Genomic DNA, 19,465 nt, shown 5'->3' on the forward strand with positions numbered 1-19,465 from the left:
GAGTCGAGTGAGTGAGTGAGTGGGTGAGTCGAGAGAGTGAGTGAGTGAGTGAGTGGGTGAGTGAGTGAGTGAGTATGTGAGTGAGTCGAGTGAGTGAGTGAGTGAGTGAGTGAGTGGGTGAGTCGAGTGAGTGAGTGAGTGAGTGAGTGGGTGAGTCGAGTGAGTGAGTGAGTGGGTGAGTGAGTGAGTGAGTCAAGTGAGTGAGTGAGTGAGGGAGTGAGTCGAGTGAGTGAGTGAGTGGGTCGAGTGAGTGAGTGAGTGAGAGTGAGTGAGTGAGTAAGTGAGTGAGGTGAGTGAGTGGGTCGAGTGAGTGAGAGTGAGTGTGTGAGTGAGTGAGTGAGTGAGTGAGTGAGTGAGTGAGTGAGTGAGTGAGTGTGAGTGTGTGAGTGAGTGAGTGAGTGAGTGAGTGAGTGGGTCGAGTGAGTGAGTGAGTGAGTGAGTGAGTGAGTGAGTGAGTGAGTGAGTGAATGAGTGAGTGAGTGAGGTGAGTGAGTGAGTGAGTGAGTGAGTGAGTGAGGTGAGTGGGTCGAGGGAGTGAGTGAGTGAGTGAGTGGGTCGAGTGAGTGAGTGAGTGAGGTGAGTGAGTGAGTAGGTGAGTGAATGAGTGAGTGAGGTGAGTGAGTGAGTGAGTGAGTGAGTGAGTGAGTGAGTGAGTGAGTGAGTGGGCCGAGGGAGTGAGTGAGTGGGCCGAGGGAGTGAGTGAGTGGGTCGAGTGAGTGAGTGAGTGAGTGAGTGGGTCGAGGGAGTGAGTGAGTGAGTGAGTGAGTGAGGTGAGTGAGTGGGTCGAGGGAGTGAGTGAGTGAGTGGGTCGAGTGAGTGAGTGAGTGAGGTGAGTGAGTGAGTGAGTGAGTGAGGTGAGTGAGTGAGTGGGTCGAGGGAGTGAGTGAGTGAGGTGAGTGAGTGAGTGAGTGAGTGAGGTGAGTGAGTGAGTGGGTCAAGGGAGTGAGTGAGTGAGGTGAGTGAGTGGGTCAAGGGAGTGAGTGAGTGGGTGAGTCGAGTGAGTGAGTGAGTGAGTGAGTGGGTGAGTCGAGTGAGTGAGTGAGTGGGTGAGTGAGTGAGTGAGTCAAGTGAGTGAGTGAGTGAGGGAGTGAGTCGAGTGAGTGAGTGAGTGGGTCGAGTGAGTGAGTGAGTGAGAGTGAGTGAGTGAGTAAGTGAGTGAGGTGAGTGAGTGGGTCGAGTGAGTGAGAGTGAGTGTGTGAGTGAGTGTGTGAGTGAGTGAGTGAGTGAGTGAGTGAGTGAGTGAGTGAGTGAGTGTGAGTGTGAGTGTGTGAGTGAGTGAGTGAGTGAGTGAGTGAGTGAGTGAGTGGGTCGAGTGAGTGAGTGAGTGAGTGAGTGAGTGAGTGAGTCAGTGAATGAGTGAGTGAGTGAGGTGAGTGAGTGAGTGAGTGAGTGAGTGAGTGAGTGAGTGAGTGAGTGAGGTGAGTGGGTCGAGGGAGTGAGTGAGTGAGTGAGTGGGTCGAGTGAGTGAGTGAGTGAGGTGAGTGAGTGAGTAGGTGAGTGAATGAGTGAGTGAGGTGAGTGAGTGAGTGAGTGAGTGAGTGAGTGAGTGGGCCGAGGGAGTGAGTGAGTGGGCCGAGGGAGTGAGTGAGTGGGTCGAGTGAGTGAGTGAGTGAGTGAGTGGGTCGAGGGAGTGAGTGAGTGAGTGAGGTGAGTGAGTGGGTCGAGGGAGTGAGTGAGTGAGTGGGTCGAGTGAGTGAGTGAGTGAGGTGAGTGAGTGAGTGAGTGAGTGAGGTGAGTGAGTGAGTGGGTCGAGGGAGTGAGTGAGTGAGGTGAGTGAGTGAGTGAGTGAGTGAGGTGAGTGAGTGAGTGGGTCGAGGGAGTGAGTGAGTGAGGTGAGTGAGTGAGTGGGTCAAGGGAGTGAGTGAGTGAGGTGAGTGAGTGAGTGGGTCGAGGGAGTGAGTGAGTGAGTGAGTGAGTGAGGTGAGTGAGTGAGTGAGTGGGTCGAGTGAGTGAGTGAGTGAGTGAGTGAGTGAGTGAGTGAGGTGAGTGAGTGGGTCGAGTGAGTGAGCGAGTGAGTGAGTGAGTGGGTCGAGTGAGTGAGTGAGTGAGTGAGAGGTGAGTGAGTGGGTCGAGTGAATGAGTGAGTGAGTGGGTCGAGTGAGTGAGTGAGTGAGTGAGAGGTGAGTGAGTGGGTCGAGTGAATGAGTGAGTGGGTCGAGGGAGTGAGTGGGTCGAGGGAGTGAGTGAGGTGAGTGAGTGAGTGAGTGAGTGAGTGAGTGAGTGAGAGGTGAGTGAGTGGGTCGAGTGAATGAGTGAGTGGGTCGAGGGAGTGAGTGGGTCGAGTGAGTGAGTGAGTGAGTGAGTGAGTGAGTGAGTGAGTGAGTGAGTGGGTCGAGTGAGTGAGTGAGTGAGTGAGTGAGTGAGTGAGTGAGTGAGTGAGTGAGTGGGTCGAGTGAGTGAGTGAGTTTACAACATGGATTCTGCACAAAGAAAACCTCCTAATTTCTAAATATAAATTATACACAATAGGGTCATTTTTTATCTCCAGCTGGTAAAAAAAACTGCAAGCGAGGGAGTGGAAAACTAGGCCATCTCTCCCATCATAATCAATGGAGCTGTCTACAACATATGCGGTGGCATTGCTACACAAGAAGTGTAAACAACAACATTGATTAAAATGGGACTGATCTAAGTTTGTCACATTGCAAAGCATCACTTGCTTTAATTGTAACATTTTTGTATGATTTCAAGTACAAAAAATGTGAAAGACATCAAAGCTATCCAGAATGAACAGCGAACCTGAATCAATGCACACACAACTAATATGATGGGTGAAGTTACTGCACTGCTGATGTCAAGCCTGTGATGTCTGACTCAATGCTTGTAAGTTTGAGATGGCTAGAGGCTCAACACCAGTAGCCTACCGGTTGCCATAGCAACCTATTTTTTCTTTTTACTTTGAACACGTTTGTTTTTTTCTTCTTTTTAGAATATATTTTATCTTTATTTTTATTTTTTTACTGAAACACTTCAGATACACAAACTCTTGGTCAAAAGTTTATATTTAATATAATAGAATATTTAAGTTTTTTAATGTTTAAACGTCTTTTATGCTCATCAAGGCTGCATTTATTTAAACAAAAATACATTAAAAACAGTGAAATAATATTAAAATATCAAAGAGCTGTTTTATATTTTAAAATATTTTTTATTTAATATATTTTAAAATGCAATTTATTCCTGTGATCAAAACTGAATTTTCAGCATCATTACTCTAGTCTTCAGTGTCACATGACCCTTCAGAAATCCCTCTATAGAACTGATTACTAAATGCAATAGTACTTTAGCCATTTTGTCAAAATAAAAGTTCTAATATCCATAAAGGCCGAACACATGCAGGGCGTGAGTTATAAGGGTCGATGTGGCTGCAGATGTCTCAAGTCACACAATCACCCGGCACAGAAGTCAAGTGTTTGCGACAGCGGGAAGAATCAATGGTGATGAATTGTCACTACAGTAAAGATCAATCTTGAAAACTTGGTTTTCGAAAACACGGTAAGAAATAAAATTCCCCTGTAGTCAACAGTTTCATCCCTTAAAACTCATCTTTAATAACCAAAATGACATATTTAAAAATATTTCCTAGAATTTTTTTTGGCATGCCTTAAAATAGCTTGAATGTAACTCTACACACTTGCCTCATTTAGTATACGCGGCTCTATAAATATGCAAATGAGCCCCGCCTCCACTCACTCACACAGTCACACCAGCTCAGAGATCCACACGTTGATCTGATTGGTTACAAGCTAGTTTGTGACGTCATAAACACCAGCGATTTCAAACCGTATTTTTGAGACTGTCTTTGGTTCACTGCAGTTTTAAGGAGAAAATACTCAGCAATGGTATTGACTTGTGAATTTACACATGGTTTGTCTGAAAGCATATTAGAAACACCACATAGACATATAAACAACATTAAAAACTTGTTTTTTTTTACTTTAACAACTGCGGTGGTCAAGAATCATGATATGAACAAAGCACTGCGGACAAAATCCCCCAACTAAACCATCAAAGATGCTTTTATGACTTGTTGACCGAGGCTTCAGAATGCAATACACCAAAAGTGTCATATTAAACCTCAAAATATACCCCATAATACAGTTTTTATTCATTAATAAAATAGTGTAAATATTCAGGATTTATTCAGAAAAAAGCATTAAATACCTTTATGCATGACAGGCTGATTAGCGATGCAAAACCGAACACGATTTTAACATCTTGTCTGAAATGAAGCGCGATATGCGAGTCCGTTTGAAATGTGATCAGTGCTCAATGATTAGATTGAAAACATCAACATTAAAAGCTTTACAGATGAATCAGCCGAGCCCAGCAGAACGTCTGAGATCTGTGCTGTCAAACTGATGGGATTGTTTTAAAATCGAAAGCGGCTTTGAATTATGTATGCTTTTGAGGAATTAATTCGATCTTCTGAAAGCAGGAATATTAGGACTAACTTTGTGTTATCACTCCTATTCTGAAATAAAGTGAGTAGCTCAGCAGCCTGTTGGCACCATATGTTATACATGTTTAATTTTTGTAGTTGAGGTGACAATGTATAAGCAGTTAACATGCAAATGTTTTGCATGAAAACTGTATTTTAACTCAATTTATCAGTAAAAATTAAGCCAATACGTATTTTTGTCATAAAAGCCCATATGTAATTCATATGTAAACAGCACAAATAAATCCGAAGGTGGCTGGTCGAAAAGTACTGTAGTTGTACCATGATACAGTGATAGAGTCAGATGGAAATACTACAGTATTGGACGTTTATCATACTCATTAACATGGTATTCGGATGAAATGTCCCCCCCAAAAAAACACGCATTACAAAGGTGCAAGACAAAAAACCATGGTATAACCATGGAAGTACTATGAAAAGCATGGTAGTGCCATATATGTAAAAAAAAATTTTTTTTAAATTGTACTACATGTTGAAAAATAACATGGTAAAATCACTGTATATATATATATATATATATATATATATATATATATATATATATATATATATATATATATATATATATATATATAAAAAACATGAATTTATCATGGTACCGTGTCCAAAAAACATGGAATGATACCATGTTTACCATAATCAAAAACATGGTTTCACTATTCAAGTGAAAAAATAACAAAGTAATAACCCAGCATATTGTTAGTGAGATTCATTAGACTGGGAGAACGACTCCCAGCGCATGAATCGCTGGTCAGGAGGTTATCAGCACGTCCTACTCAGGGTGTTGAAGAGACAACGAGGGTGAAATGTTCCCCTGCTCCTCATAGTCCATTTCTTCCCCGAAACCTGCTAAAGCCAATTACACTGCGTCACAATCAAATTAGTACAGCACTGCAAGCTGCATCCGATGCCTTTTAGCCAACAATAATGGAGGGAAATTATCTAAATTGATTTTTTTTCTTCCACAAGAGATTGGGGAGGCGTTTGAGCACGTTATCAGAACGAATGTCTGGCACCGGTGCTGAACCTCACTGTTGTTTTACGCCAGTCAAACTCTGCAGTTCTCCAAGAGAACCTTTAATGCATGTTCAGCTAAAGATAAAAATGTAATAATCATTTACTCATGTTGTTTTAAGCCTGCATTTTAGCAAAACGGCTAGTAAAAAGTTTACAACTGCATTTACCAAGTGGGTTTTAATATTATTGTTGGCCTTTTTGCAAACTTTTTTTAAGAGTAAAGTAGAAAAGGATGGGAAATAATGATTTGAACGGTGTCTGCCCAAGCAAATGTAAAGTAGCATGTTTGCTAACCGCTAGGCCACACCTCTCTGTTTTAAACCCAAAGTATGCTTCACAAATTTCATCACCAGAATAGTACAGAATAACAGTACTTTGTACATGTAGGCCGCACATGCGCATTGAATTGTTTTGCACTAATCATTTGTTCCACAAAGTGGTAAAACTGACCTAGCGTCTTGTTTCACAATAGAACACAAAACTAAAACGATGGAACAACTATAACAAAATATCGGAGACTTCAACAACAAGAGACGCCCACATTGACAAGTGCTTGAGTGAGGGGGTTATGAGATAAGTGCAACTTTAGTTCAGAAGAATACAAAGACATTTTTTTATCTGTCATAACTTCTGGAGAAAAATAGCGCAGATTCTGGACAAAGATGAAACTTCACAGATCATGTGTCGACCGCCTGCGTTCACGCACACTATCAAATGAAGTATAGACGTTTGACAAGTTCGAAAGCACACGCATGCGCTAGTGAATGCGTAAAAAAACAAAGTATACTTTGGACTTTAAAGTCAAGTCAAGTCACCTTTATTTACAATACAGATTGTTTCAAAGCAGCTTTACAGAGATAATAGGAAAATAATGTTGTAATAATATTGTTAAATATAAATTTAAATGTACCCAACTATGCAAGCCAAAAGCCAATGGAAACAAAGGCGAAGAAAAGCAAAAAAGGCGACATTAAAAATTTAAAACATTTAAAATGATGTTCATTTAAAAAAAAAAAATCATTAATCATATAACATTGGTTCGTTTTAACTAGGAAATATAAAGGCTAGCGGTAAGGCTAACTTAATAATGGCTCAAGCATGGCAAAGTATGTTAAAATCAAATATAGGTATATCATGACTCTTCTTCCTCACAATATTGTATTAATACTGTAGCTGTATCAATAGCCCCTTTCACACATACAGTCATTACCGGTAAATTGCAGGTAGCAGATCATGTGTGAGCAGGACCGTTTCAAATATACCAGTAAATTGGTTCCGGCAATCTTCCAGTAAGGGACGTTGTAACATTACCAGTACGCTGTGTGAACGCCGAATGAAGTTTACCGGTATTTTGCAAGTATGAGGTCAGAATGTGCAGACGTAAGAAGTGATTTGGGCCAATCAGAAGCTGTTGGAAGAACATCGGCTCTGGGCCATTCATAAAATGATGACGTGGACGACGCAGAACTCACCAGCGTTTACAAAGTCTTCAAATTGGAGTGATACCGAAACTAAAGCGTTTCTCCTCATGCTGCGTTTAAAGATCACTTCCGATGACTGACATCACAGAATTTACCGGTATTTTGGAGCTGATAAAAAGCCGGAACGCCGTTGCTTGTGTTAACAGCATATTTGTGTATTTACCCGTAAAGTCATTCTGGCAATGTTACGGTAATTTACCGGGATTGGTGTGTGAAAGTCTATGACTACGTTTACATGCAGCCAATAATCCGTTCAAAACGGGGATATTAGCAATAACCCGGTCACGCACGGCCATGTAAACACTGGCAAAAACCCCAATATGCTCATATCCTGGATTTTAAAAACCAGGATATGATACCAGGGTACCCCTTTTCTAACCCGAATGTTTGGTCATGTAAAAGCTTATCGGCATATCCCCATAATGATCTGTGTTCTGCGCAAGTTCTATTCGCAAGGAATCTTGGTCTTTTGAGCAGAGGAACTTCTCGGCGCATACAGAAACCCGCGTGCAGTATACCGGAAGTAAACATGGCGAGACGCAGCACACAGCATACTTTTGGAGCGAGGTCAGTACCAGCACCAAAGCGCAAACAAAGGCGATCGCTATCTGCCCCGAACTATTCATTATCCGCGTGCTGCTGCTGTTGTTGTTGTCTTTGGATACAGGAAGAAGAATCGGAAATGACGCATATTGCGTCTTAAGGTTGTCTGTACGTCCAGACGCTAACCGTGCGTCGCCGTTTACATCGGGATATTGCAATTCCAAGTATACAGGAGTAACTCTCTCTGCTCACGCATGTAAACGGGTTATTCCTAATGTTTCAGAAACCCGAATAATGACCTTAACCCGACCATAACCCGAAAATTGGCTGCATGTAAATGTAGTCTATGTCGATCATTTCAATCATGATCGGAAATCATATTGTAATGAATTGTATAGCGATTGAATCGATTAGTGATGCACCAAAAGTTTTTTTTTTACCGAAGGACAGAAGCTGAAAACGTAATTTAGCATAAAACCGAAAGACAGTATTACACTGTATTACAAACATCAATCTGTAAGAAAAAATATTTAAATATGCAATTTTGGTGATCAAAGATGAGTTTTAAGGGATGAAACTGTTGAATAACAGTTACATTTTAATTCTTAACGTGTTCGACGCAGTTTTCAAGATTGATCTTTCCTGTAGTGACAATTCAGAAGCGCTAACTGATTTGGCTGAATGTTGTCGTTTTATTCAGAGAAAATATAGTTTGCCGTAATTTCTTTGCATTACTAATCTCGACATAATAATACAATACATTTATATAGCGCTTTTCTCGGCACTCAATGCGCTTTACATAGAAAGGGGAATCTCTTCAACCACCACCAATATATGCATTGCCTTCTGTACAGTGTATGAATGATCGATATAGCCATTTGTTTCATTAGCTTCTCAAAACAGCAACAATGCCATGCTAGGAACTAAACCACTAGCGTCGTCCACTTTTTGGCTTTCTTTATGTAGCACCAGCTGCAGAGAAGAACATGTCTGACACTTTAGCTAATGGAAGTTGACGCCAGCGTTAACGCTGCTTTGCTTTGTCCTCTCTTAGCTTTTGTCAGTGGGCTAAAGGAGAAATGGGCTAATTAAAATGTGGCAAACTGACACACTTTTGGCTCTGCTTCATCGAGCCTTGCATATGAATGAGCCACTAACGAATGCGAGAGTGTCAAAACAAACACAGTCGCCGCACAAAGGCTAAACCAGATGAAATGATGCTAATGATGCTAATACTTCTTTATCTGCCATGTGCTTTATTTTCAGGCAGCATATTAGCATCAATGCATTGCCATTTCATTATAATACTAGTTTGGTTAATGCTGCAGAAATGTACGCTAATATAAATGTACCAGGTTTTCTGGGATAAAATGCCATGCTAATACCATGGAGTTGTGGACATATCATGGTAATATCATGATTTTCTTGAGCTATCATGTAAGTATAATGGTATATAAACATGTTAATCATTCAGTATTTCTATAACTTATTACACTGTCATTCAGACATCTTTGTTTTCCACTGCACTCCTTCTCCATTGTATTTCATTGTAAACATGCGCTAGACGGACGTCTTTACCTCAATGTCTCACGCAGGACACGTTCAGAACATCTACTTTAAAAAACGATCCTTAAAGATATTATATGTGTTGCTTTTAGTTAGAAAGTATAAACTCAAGGGCCAAGGTTAAAGTGAACTTAGAAAATGGCCAAACTTTTTTCCTCACAGTATTGCATTAATATTTAAAGTAGGCAAATTTGAATCAATACTTTTGTCAATTGATTCAATCACGATCAAATATGTGATAATTTTTGTTCACGGTGAAAATGTCACACTGCTGACACTAATAGAGTCAAACTTATCATTGGGAAGCATTAATTATTATAAAAATGCTACTTTTGAAAACGTGCAAAAAACGTGTTCTGTATGGATGGAGCCTTGCATGGTATTTTCTGAAGAAAATGACTTGCCAGTGCGAAAGTTGCCACCGAAAACACAACTTACCATGATTTTATCATCATATTTTATTTTATCATCGCAGGTGTACCATGGTACAGCCACAGAACTTTTTTAAAAGGGTAGCGGTTTAACCCATGTTGAAGAACATCCATTAACCTCCACCTTAGGACAATATTGCAGCAGTCCATCACCATTATGCTATTTGGAGGTGGACAGGTTATTAGAAAAAGGTCTTAATGGACCTTTGGGGGAAATTTATCCCAAAGACCAAGGTCGAAACCAAGGTAGCACTCCTTACTCTTTAAGTTAAGAGCCCTGGGATGCTTTATGACCTCAAGTGAGACGTTTTTAAGGGACCTCTGAAGGACAGGATACAATGAGCAGCTCATTACAGCAATTATTTTCGATTATCGTGATAGAAATGTCATCGTTTACCATAATTGTCTTCGGTTTGTCTTCCAAGATGATGAGCAAAACTGGAGAACCCCACAGAAAGTCAATTTTAAGTGCTTTGTCCATACAATGAAACTCAATGGGCTCCAAAAATTGGACCCCACTGACTTTCAGGAAGTCAATTTTAAGTGCCTTTGTCCATACAATGGAAGTCAATGGGGTCCAATTGACTTTCATCGTATGGACAAAAGACCTTTTTCAAAATACCTTCTTTTGTGTTGGACAGAAGAAAATCAGTCGCACGGGTCTGGAACGGGTTTGTTTGCTGGTCTGGCTCAATGTGGTTCCTTCACTCAACACTAAAAGATGAGGGACGCTGGACTTGGCAGAGGTCCCACAAAGCTCTTTGGTTCCTGTGGAAAATTACAGGCTGGTCTGGAGGAGATGACAGGAGATTTGAAGAACTAATCGGACATGAATTAGGGATCCCAGTTGCTGAGAGAACTGACCTCATAGTAAAGGCTCATTTTGAGAGCTGTGCCAAACCTGCCACTATTATACACCAGATCTGTCATACAGCTGCGTAAATTCAATTAGTCATGCACTTAATGGTCACTCCATTATGTAATCATAACTGATGTAAAACTGAGTGTCTAGCAGACAAATCACAACCAAAACACAAAACGGTGGTCATTGTTAAATATATCACTGGAATATTTAATTCATTTATAAAAATAGATCTGGTGCCATCCACACCCATGCAACACGGGATATGATTCAGATGCAAACGAATCGCAGCATCAGATCATTTAGAGTGTAAGCTATAGATGGACATTGATTATTCATCACAACAACATATCATAATAGATATAACAAAAAGTCTCTAAACTCTGCTTGGATAAACCGCGGTTCAAGCGTTAAACACACTTGATGGAGAACAGATTATTGTTACATTTCGATTATTTAAAAAAAAAACTTTATTCTGATTATTATAAAATGTTTATTCAGGTTATTACATTCGGATTATTATGAAATGTATGTTATGATTACTATATTCTAATCATTGTAAAAAAACGCTTATTCTGATCATTAGTAAATCATTTCAATTATTATAAAATGCTTATTCTTACAAAATGTTATTCTTATTGCATTCTAGCTATTCTGAAATATATCATGATTACTACATTATAATCATTATAAAATGTGTATTATCATTAGTAAATAATCTGAATTATTATAAAAATGTGTTTTCAAATTATTACATTCTGACTTATTAAATGTTTATTCTGATTATTATTATTATTATTATTACGTTCAGATTATGAAATGTGTATTATGATTACTACAGTCTAATTATTATATATTTTTATTCTGATTATTATTACATTCTAATTTGTATGAAATGTGTATTATGATTACTAAATTCTAATCATTATGAAATGTTTCTTTTGATTATGATTACATTGTTTTTATTATATTTCTATATTATTATAAAAAGTTTATTCGTATTATAAAACGCTTATTCTGATTATCATTAAATATTTATTTCGATTATTGCATTTTCATTATAATAAATTGCTACTTCTGATTATTATTAAATTCTGACTAATATAAAAAGTTTACTCTGATTATTCAATTCTGAATGTTCTTAAATATATATTCTGATCATATTACATGTAACTCCTTAAACTTGTAATTTTTAATCAAATAAATTCATACGCCTTTGTATAAAAGCAACATGAGGCAGTGTGCGACAGTAATTTTATCATGTTTATGAAAGTTTAGGTACACTCTTACATAAAATTACTGTAACACACAGTCTTATGTGTCTTATTGTTTTTTTGAAGAATAATATCATATCAACATATAAATAGTGATACAACCAGTAAAAATAGCTGACGTTCTCCTCTGACATCACCTGATCCTCAATGAGTTATTTCATGAGGCAATAAAAAAAATAATAAAAAAAGCTTTTGGTTTGTGAATTGAACATTTTAAATGCTAATGCAACTTAATAGAGAACTCAAGATGACATAAACTACATTATGTTTAATCAGGGACCAGAAACTGTAAAGGTGATGATACACAGGGCAACTTTTCGAGCAATGTTGATGGGCAATGTTGCAACAACGGGCAACCAGGTGAGACACAGGGCCCACAACCGGATTATCTAAATTATCCAGATAGAAATGCCCATTTTCAATGGGAAAGAGCCCAAGCAACAATCGCTCGGCAAGATTGCCCAGCAACATTGCTCAAAAAGTTGCCCTGTGTATCATCACCTTAAGTCATTCCGAATGGTTGCTTTTAATTTCAAGCTCGATTTTCTATGCTTGAAATCAAATTTGTGAAAAAATAAATAAAAAAATACAAGTTGCTCACTTGCATATCAAAACATGTACGGCATGCATGCAAATGAAGTAAATGAGCTCAGGCCACATGTTTCAGTTGGACACTTCAATAGTGCCGACAAACAACATTCCCAGTCCTCGAGCAAGTGTAGATTCGGAAGGAGACCAGGAAGAGGGAAGGTGCCAGGTGTCACACCAATTATTTTCTCATTAGCGGATTTGTGCCGCATATTATATGCCAAATTTAGCAGCAGTTCAGTTTGCTCCCCATTTACCATCTGTGATGAAAGCAGAGGTGTTTCAGAGACAATTTACAGGGTGAAATAAGAGCATTTTCTGTAGGGATGAGAATCGTAAACAAACTTAAACATCCTTAATTCCAATAACACAAATAATTGGTCCAAATTGAAGAATATTTGGTAATAAAGAATAATTGACTTAAATATTCCGATCAACATTTTCAGTTAAATGTAGATTTTTCCAATTGATTCATTAGAAATTAAAGGCAGTTCATTGAATACACTCATTACTCGTTAGATTTGACTTTGACTAATTCATTTAATACACTGTTTCCAAACCTAGTTCTCCTGCATGAATCAAACTGAAAGTGAAGTCGCTTGGCAATGAAAGCATCCTCATAATGCTCTGAACATATGATATCCACGAACAAACTTGGTTATCGAGGCTTTCAAGTCAGAACAAAACCATTAGTGACTCAAGAATGAGAAAAATGAAAGCGTACACACACTTCTAAACGCTCGCGGAAAAAGGTTGTTTTTCGCCTTGGCTTTTACTTGAGGTGTTGCGGTTACAGCGAGTTCGGAAAGGTCAACTTCTCGTGATTCACCTGCAAACACAAGTGACCTGACAAACTCAGCGCCTGTTTCGTGTGTGTGTACAGGGTTAGTGTGACCTTATAAGACCTTCTGAAACTAGTACAAGAAGACCGGTGACATTCAAAGAGAAAGGTCAGGTCTTCTCACAGCAAGTGGAGAGAGAAGCTGGACCATCTCGAGATGATACGACAACACCACAGCTCAGCGGAGAACGGCATTCTGGGTAATTGGTACAGTTGCTGTGGGCAACAGTGCAAAAGCACAAAGCTTTTTAATGTTTTTAAGTACTATCAACTTGGGTGTTTACGTCATTCCAACCTACATAACAATAAACTGACTTAAAACAAAACACAAAATAAATATACAAATAAAACCCTATTGTAAAGTGTTACTATGATATGATAGTGAAGTTTTAATGGATGCAGTTCTTCTTTAATTGTTGGAAACCATTTCAAATGTATCTGATATCTGTCAGTCCACACTACATGTCTCTTGTTATCTCTAAAGCATTGATTCATTCTGGATTCATGCACATAAAACTCATGCCCTTCCTTCTGAAGCCTGGGAAATGTTAAACATCTGCTCTTCCATGATAGAGAGCCGTCTATCTGGCTTTTCCAGGAATCAGATCTCAGGAGGATTCATTACTCTTCCAGAGATCCGTTCCCAAACTCATTTGTGTGCCGAGGAAGTTCAAAGCATCCGGGGAACGTCACTGATCTCAGGTTTGGAAAGTTCGACAGTTCGGCAACATGCAGGAATATCCTTTTAATTCTTTCCCCGCCAGCCTTTTTGAAAAAAGATTTTTGATCATAAAAAAATAAAATAAAAAAAGCATGGCCCCCAGAACATTTTGTTATATTAACATCTGGACATATGATATAAAAAAGAAAGAACAAAGCCTTTGCTTTTAAACAAAACAAAAAAAAAAGGTTTTATTCTAGCTTCATGTATTCTTTATTTATCAGCATTGATTGTGGGTTAGTTCAAGCAAAAAATTCAAGCAAAAAACTGCGAAAATCACATTTTTGTGAAAGTCTACATCCAGATCAGATTCAGAACGATGATGAAAACACAGATGGAGTAGATCGAGTCCATCAACACCCTCAAAGCTTCACAGTCCTAGAGCTCATCCTGGGTCGACATTTCATTCAGTAACATTAGGCAGATTTGATTTATGCTATTTAATGTTTATGATCGCGTTATTTTACATATGCATCTGTTCTGTTTTCATATGATATCGCTTGTTTCTGCTTCTTCTTCACATGTGTGACAGTGAATGGCAGGGAAAGAGTTAATATCCTCAAAAGCATCATTCAAGGCCAGTCAATGTCCATGTTTATCCGCCCATCTAATATTTATTTTCCATCATATTCCTTTAGGGACCGTTCTTTTGCTCAAAATGACTGCATTTATTTGATCAATAATATAGTAAAAACATTAATATTGTGAGATGTCTTCTATTGTATATATATATATATATATATACATATATATATATACATATGTATATATATATATATATATATATATATGTAATTTATTCCTTTGATCAAAGCTGATCACATTTTCAGCATCATTACTCCAGTCTTCATTGTCACATGATCCTTCAGAAATCAGTATAATATGCTGATTTGATGCTCAAGAATGATGACTATTTATGATTTATGATATTTATGATTATTATCTATGTTGAAAAACGTGCTGCTAATATTTTTTGTTGAAAGTGTGATCCTTTTTTTTTAGCATTCTTTGATAAATACAAGTTTTAAAAGAACAGCATTTATTTGAAATCAAAATCTTTTGTAACATTATAAATGTCACTTCTGATCTTTCCAATGAATCCTTGGTGCATAAAAGTATTGAACAGTCTGGTAGTGTGCATTCTGATCGACAATACAATTACTTTATAAATAAAAGAACAAAATTGCCATGAACCTTTAGCCTATAATGAAAACAATTTCAAACGCCAGAACTACAAAAAAACAATATCCAACTTTAAAAAAAAATTTAAAAAACGATCGTAATGAACCGGAGACCCCGTTTGTCCTTGCTCTGGTCTCTCAGAAGTCTCCTTTCTTTCAACAGGAGCTCATTATTAGATTTTACCTCCCCACAGGACAGGTTCTGTCCCGAATCCTGTCGCTCTGACCCACAGACACACAACAGGGACGCGGTGGGTGTCAGACTTCCCTCAGGCAACAGCGCATGCAATTAACTGTCCAACTCAGACACACACACCGCTGCCATGTGTCCATTCCCTCACAACATGTGCTCTTTGAACAGGAAAACGGCTCTTGAACCAGAAACACAAGTCATGGAGTCCAACAGAACAAATCCAGACAGAAACAAACAAAACAGACGCTTGGTTTGTGTGAAAGCTACAGGACTGGACCATATATTACCTTAATGCATTTTTCTAAGTCTACATCAGTAAGTATGCCCATAAATATGGAAATCCCATAATGTAGACGGAAAAATAAAGCAAATCAAAGGCATAAACTCACCCGTGTTTATTGGAGTCGACCAGAATGCGCACTAATATCCCTGTAACAGCCACTAGGATGGGGTAGTGATCAACACTCTCCAGGCCTACACAGAAAATAAAACATGCTTTTATTAGTGGCTCAGGTATTACATTTTATACCAAAAACAGATCTGGTTCCGGATGCTGATTGGTCAGCAATCTAAGGGTGCTAAAATACATAATATATGTGATTAAGCATCATTATCAGCCCAACACATCAACACTGACTCAACCAAAGGCATTTATGAGTTTAGGGCAGGACTCTCTGTTCGACTGACCGATGAAAGAAGGGGAGAGTGTTCGGAAATTTTTATGAAAATTATCTTCTTTGCAATTCCCTTTGGTTTATTTGAACTTCACTCTCAAATAATATTGGTATGTTTTATTTATAAATAAACATAAAATGTCATATTGACTGTTTATCTTTCTTTAACCCACAACCATTGTCGTTTAAAATCAACTAAAAATATATAAATATGTAAATATATGTATATAAGAAACATCAATTTAATACTCTAATACTGTATTAATATACAGTAAACACACAAACACACACACACACACACACACACACACACACACTACATGTATTTGAATTTAAAATGTGGTTTCATTAAAAAAAAGTAATTTATTGTAATTACCCTGGTTAAATTTTAAACAAAAAAATGGTGTCTAGCAAAAGTGTGTTCACAAGTTTATAGCTGTCATGAAGCAACAATATATTTTGCAAAGACACTTTAATGCTTCAGTATATGTTCGCTGCTCGGGTAAAAAAAATGACAGAGAAAAAAGTTGCTGTTTGGATTGAAATAGGCAAAATCTGAAGACTGTGATTGGATCATTATTGCAGTGATTATTAGTTTCATGTTATCTGTTTGGCATCAGTTCTTCTAACTCTAATTGACGGAGTGTCTAGCTTTTCATTTCTTTAACAACCATGTAGAAAGACACATCATGGCCATATTCCAGGATGACAATGTCAATTGTGATTCAAACTGTGCAAGAATGAAGAATGATTTTCACACATGAATTGGAGTTTCACAGAGTATTGGATAAGTATTGGCAGTATAAAAAAGCAGTATTGGCGCCATGTCATGCAGGTTAATAGCTCGTTTAGAGACCCTTTTCATGATATGCTAATTTTTTGAGATAGGAATTTTGGGTTTTCATGAGCTGTATGCCAAAATCATCAGTATTAAAACAATAAAAGACCTGAAATATTTCAGTTGGTGTGCAATGAATCTAAAATATATGAAAGTTTAATTTTTATCATTACATTATGGAAAATAATGAACTTTATCACAATATGCTAATTTTTTGAGAAGGACCTGTATATAGTCGTGTGAAAAAGAAAGGAAACCCTTTAGTATTATATGGTTTTACGTATCAGAACAGAATAAAAATAATCTGGACCAGATGAATAAACGAAATCTATTAAAGCCACTAAACAGCACTTAGTAGGATAGTAGGTCACTGAATCCAAAATCCAGTTATCATAACTGTAACGTTCTTCAGTGTTAAGGCTGAAAACTGTCCTGATAAAGGTTTCGGTATGCTCCTGAATTGGATTATGTTTTCAAACTCGCCGTGTAATCTCTTGACCTATTCGTCTAATATCATTCCCTGAGCGTGCAAGGCTGACTTTCCAAACTTCTGAAAGGGTTTCAGAGGTGATGTCAAGAACGTTGCAAAACGCTTATCACATTACTTTTTATTTGTTCTGGGACTTGACAAGCTGCTAAAAAAAGGAACAAGTGAAAAGTTGACTGTTAGATTACACCAAACCATATTTCGGCTCACAGGGGACTCGATCAAGGGCGAACCGAAATACCTGAGAGGTTTAAATTCAGCACAGCACACTAAGCGTTTCAGAAATATAATTTAATTCAAGTGCATCCTCAAGTGCGTACTAAAACATGCAGCTCATGATCAATGCTTCTATTTGCATTAATGTAGTATTATTCATTACATAAGAAGGAAATTGGTTAGAATTACCTGGGAGACGCAAGTTGACCACCCTGTCAAACAGGTTTCTCTCCGCTGTAACTCGGTTTAACACCTGGTTCAGCAGCTGCAGACGAAAAATAAAATACAAATATTGTCAAACCAAAATGTAGTACATAAATAAATAAAAAACAGAGATGAGAAATTTCTCCTAATTAAGGAAACAGTTCTCCCAAAAAATAAGACACAAAACAAAATGAAAAAAAAAACATAAAACAAGATAAAACAACAACACAAAGTGAAAGAAAAAAAACATAAAACAAGATGAAACACAAAACAAAATGAAAAAAAAACATAAAACAAGATAAAACAACAACACAAAATGAAAGAAAAAAAACATAAAACAAGATGAAACACAAAACAAAATGAAAAAAAAACATAAAACAAGATAAAACAACAACACAAAATGAAAAGAAAAACATAAAACAAGATGAAACACAAAACAAAATGAAAAAAAAAACATAAAACAAGATGAAACAAAACAAAATGAAAAAAAAAACAAGATGAAACACAACAAAATGAAAAAAAAACATAAAACAAGATGAAACAACACAAAGCAAAACAAAGTGAAGCGAAGCAAAACCAAGTTAAAACGACATGAAACAAAAAGCAAAACAAAAAAAACAAAGCAAAAGGAAAACAAAAACACAAAACAAGATGAAACGCCACAAAAAACCCAGCACAAAATGAATTAACACAAAGCAAGGTTAAACACCACAAAACAAAATGAGCCAACAACATACAACAGAACAAAGCGGGACAAAGCAAAACAATCACAAAACAAGATAAAACAACAAAACAAAAACACAAAACAAGATGAAATAACACCAAACAAAATGAAGCAAAGTAAGAAAAAAACCCAAAACAAGCCGAAACAACACAACACAAAAAAACACGAAACAAAATGAAACAACACAAAACGAAATGAAAAACACAACTTACTTCTTCCTAAAAAAGCAAGAAATATCACAATATATATCGCCTTTCTTATAGAATATATCGCAATTTATAGTTTTGTAGACCCTGTATCCTGATACGTATCGTCAGATTATTGGTGATGCACAGCCCTACAATAAAACATCACAAAACAAGATGAAACACAACATGAAAATCAATGAAAATCAATGGGGTCCAACACAACAAAACATTAGACCCCACTGACTTTGACTGTATGAACTTTCTTCAGAATATATTGCTTAATGTCTGCAGAAGAACCAATGCAATACAGGTTTGTAACAACTTGATGGTGAGTAAACGACAAAATTCACATTTTTGGGTGAACTATTCCTTTCACATCAACAGATCTCGCCTGATCCAGTTTCAGTGAGCAAACCAAGCACATCTGGTCGTAAATCAAAGTGACTGCAATAATTATTCCCTTCGCTTCTTTAGCACACCTCATGGGCTCAACATCCTGCGGCCAAGAATTTAATCCAGAGATACCAAGCTGTCAGGTGGCAATTATTGACGTTTACTATAGCAGTGGTTCTCAAACTGGGGTACGAAACAGTTGCTTATGAGTTTTGCATATGACAGATGGCGTGCAGTCTGATGCTGGCTTGGCAAATCGGGCTACTTTACTGCCGTTCTCGACAATGTACCTTTGTAAAACTGGGGATTTAGCACTTACTAGCATGAAGAACAAATATAGGCACAGACTGTGCATAGAGATCGATTAAAGATTCAAACTCTCCTCGATACAAAAACATACCCTGTGCGAGTTCTTGTTTTTAATGTTGATCAAATATTATACGAGCAAGAATAATGCAATGTCTCCCAAATATCCACACGATTGCAAATGTGACACTGATTTTATTCGACAGTTCAACAAAAGAAAGGGTGATATTAAGTGATGTTCATTTTAAACAGTACTTTTTGCAACAAAATAATAG

General features: G+C 37.6%; 1 protein-coding gene across 1 annotated transcript in view; it reads right to left on the reverse strand.

The window, feature by feature from the left end:
• The window catches only part of rnf123 (ring finger protein 123), a 158,864-nt gene that overhangs the window by 77,667 nt on the left and 61,732 nt on the right, over positions 1–19,465 (reverse strand). The window contains exons 34-35 of the mRNA XM_077226997.1: positions 17,565–17,640; positions 15,550–15,634 (exon numbers count right to left, since the gene is read on the reverse strand). Of these exons, the coding sequence (XP_077083112.1) occupies positions 15,550–15,634; positions 17,565–17,640 (161 nt within the window). The remainder of the gene's footprint in view (positions 1–15,549; positions 15,635–17,564; positions 17,641–19,465) is intronic.

The sequence above is a fragment of the Siphateles boraxobius genome, unplaced genomic scaffold (genome assembly GCF_051911475.1).
Source record: "Siphateles boraxobius isolate OS27281-9 unplaced genomic scaffold, OSU_SipBor_1 13, whole genome shotgun sequence".
NCBI classification, from domain to species: domain Eukaryota; kingdom Metazoa; phylum Chordata; class Actinopteri; order Cypriniformes; family Leuciscidae; genus Siphateles; species Siphateles boraxobius.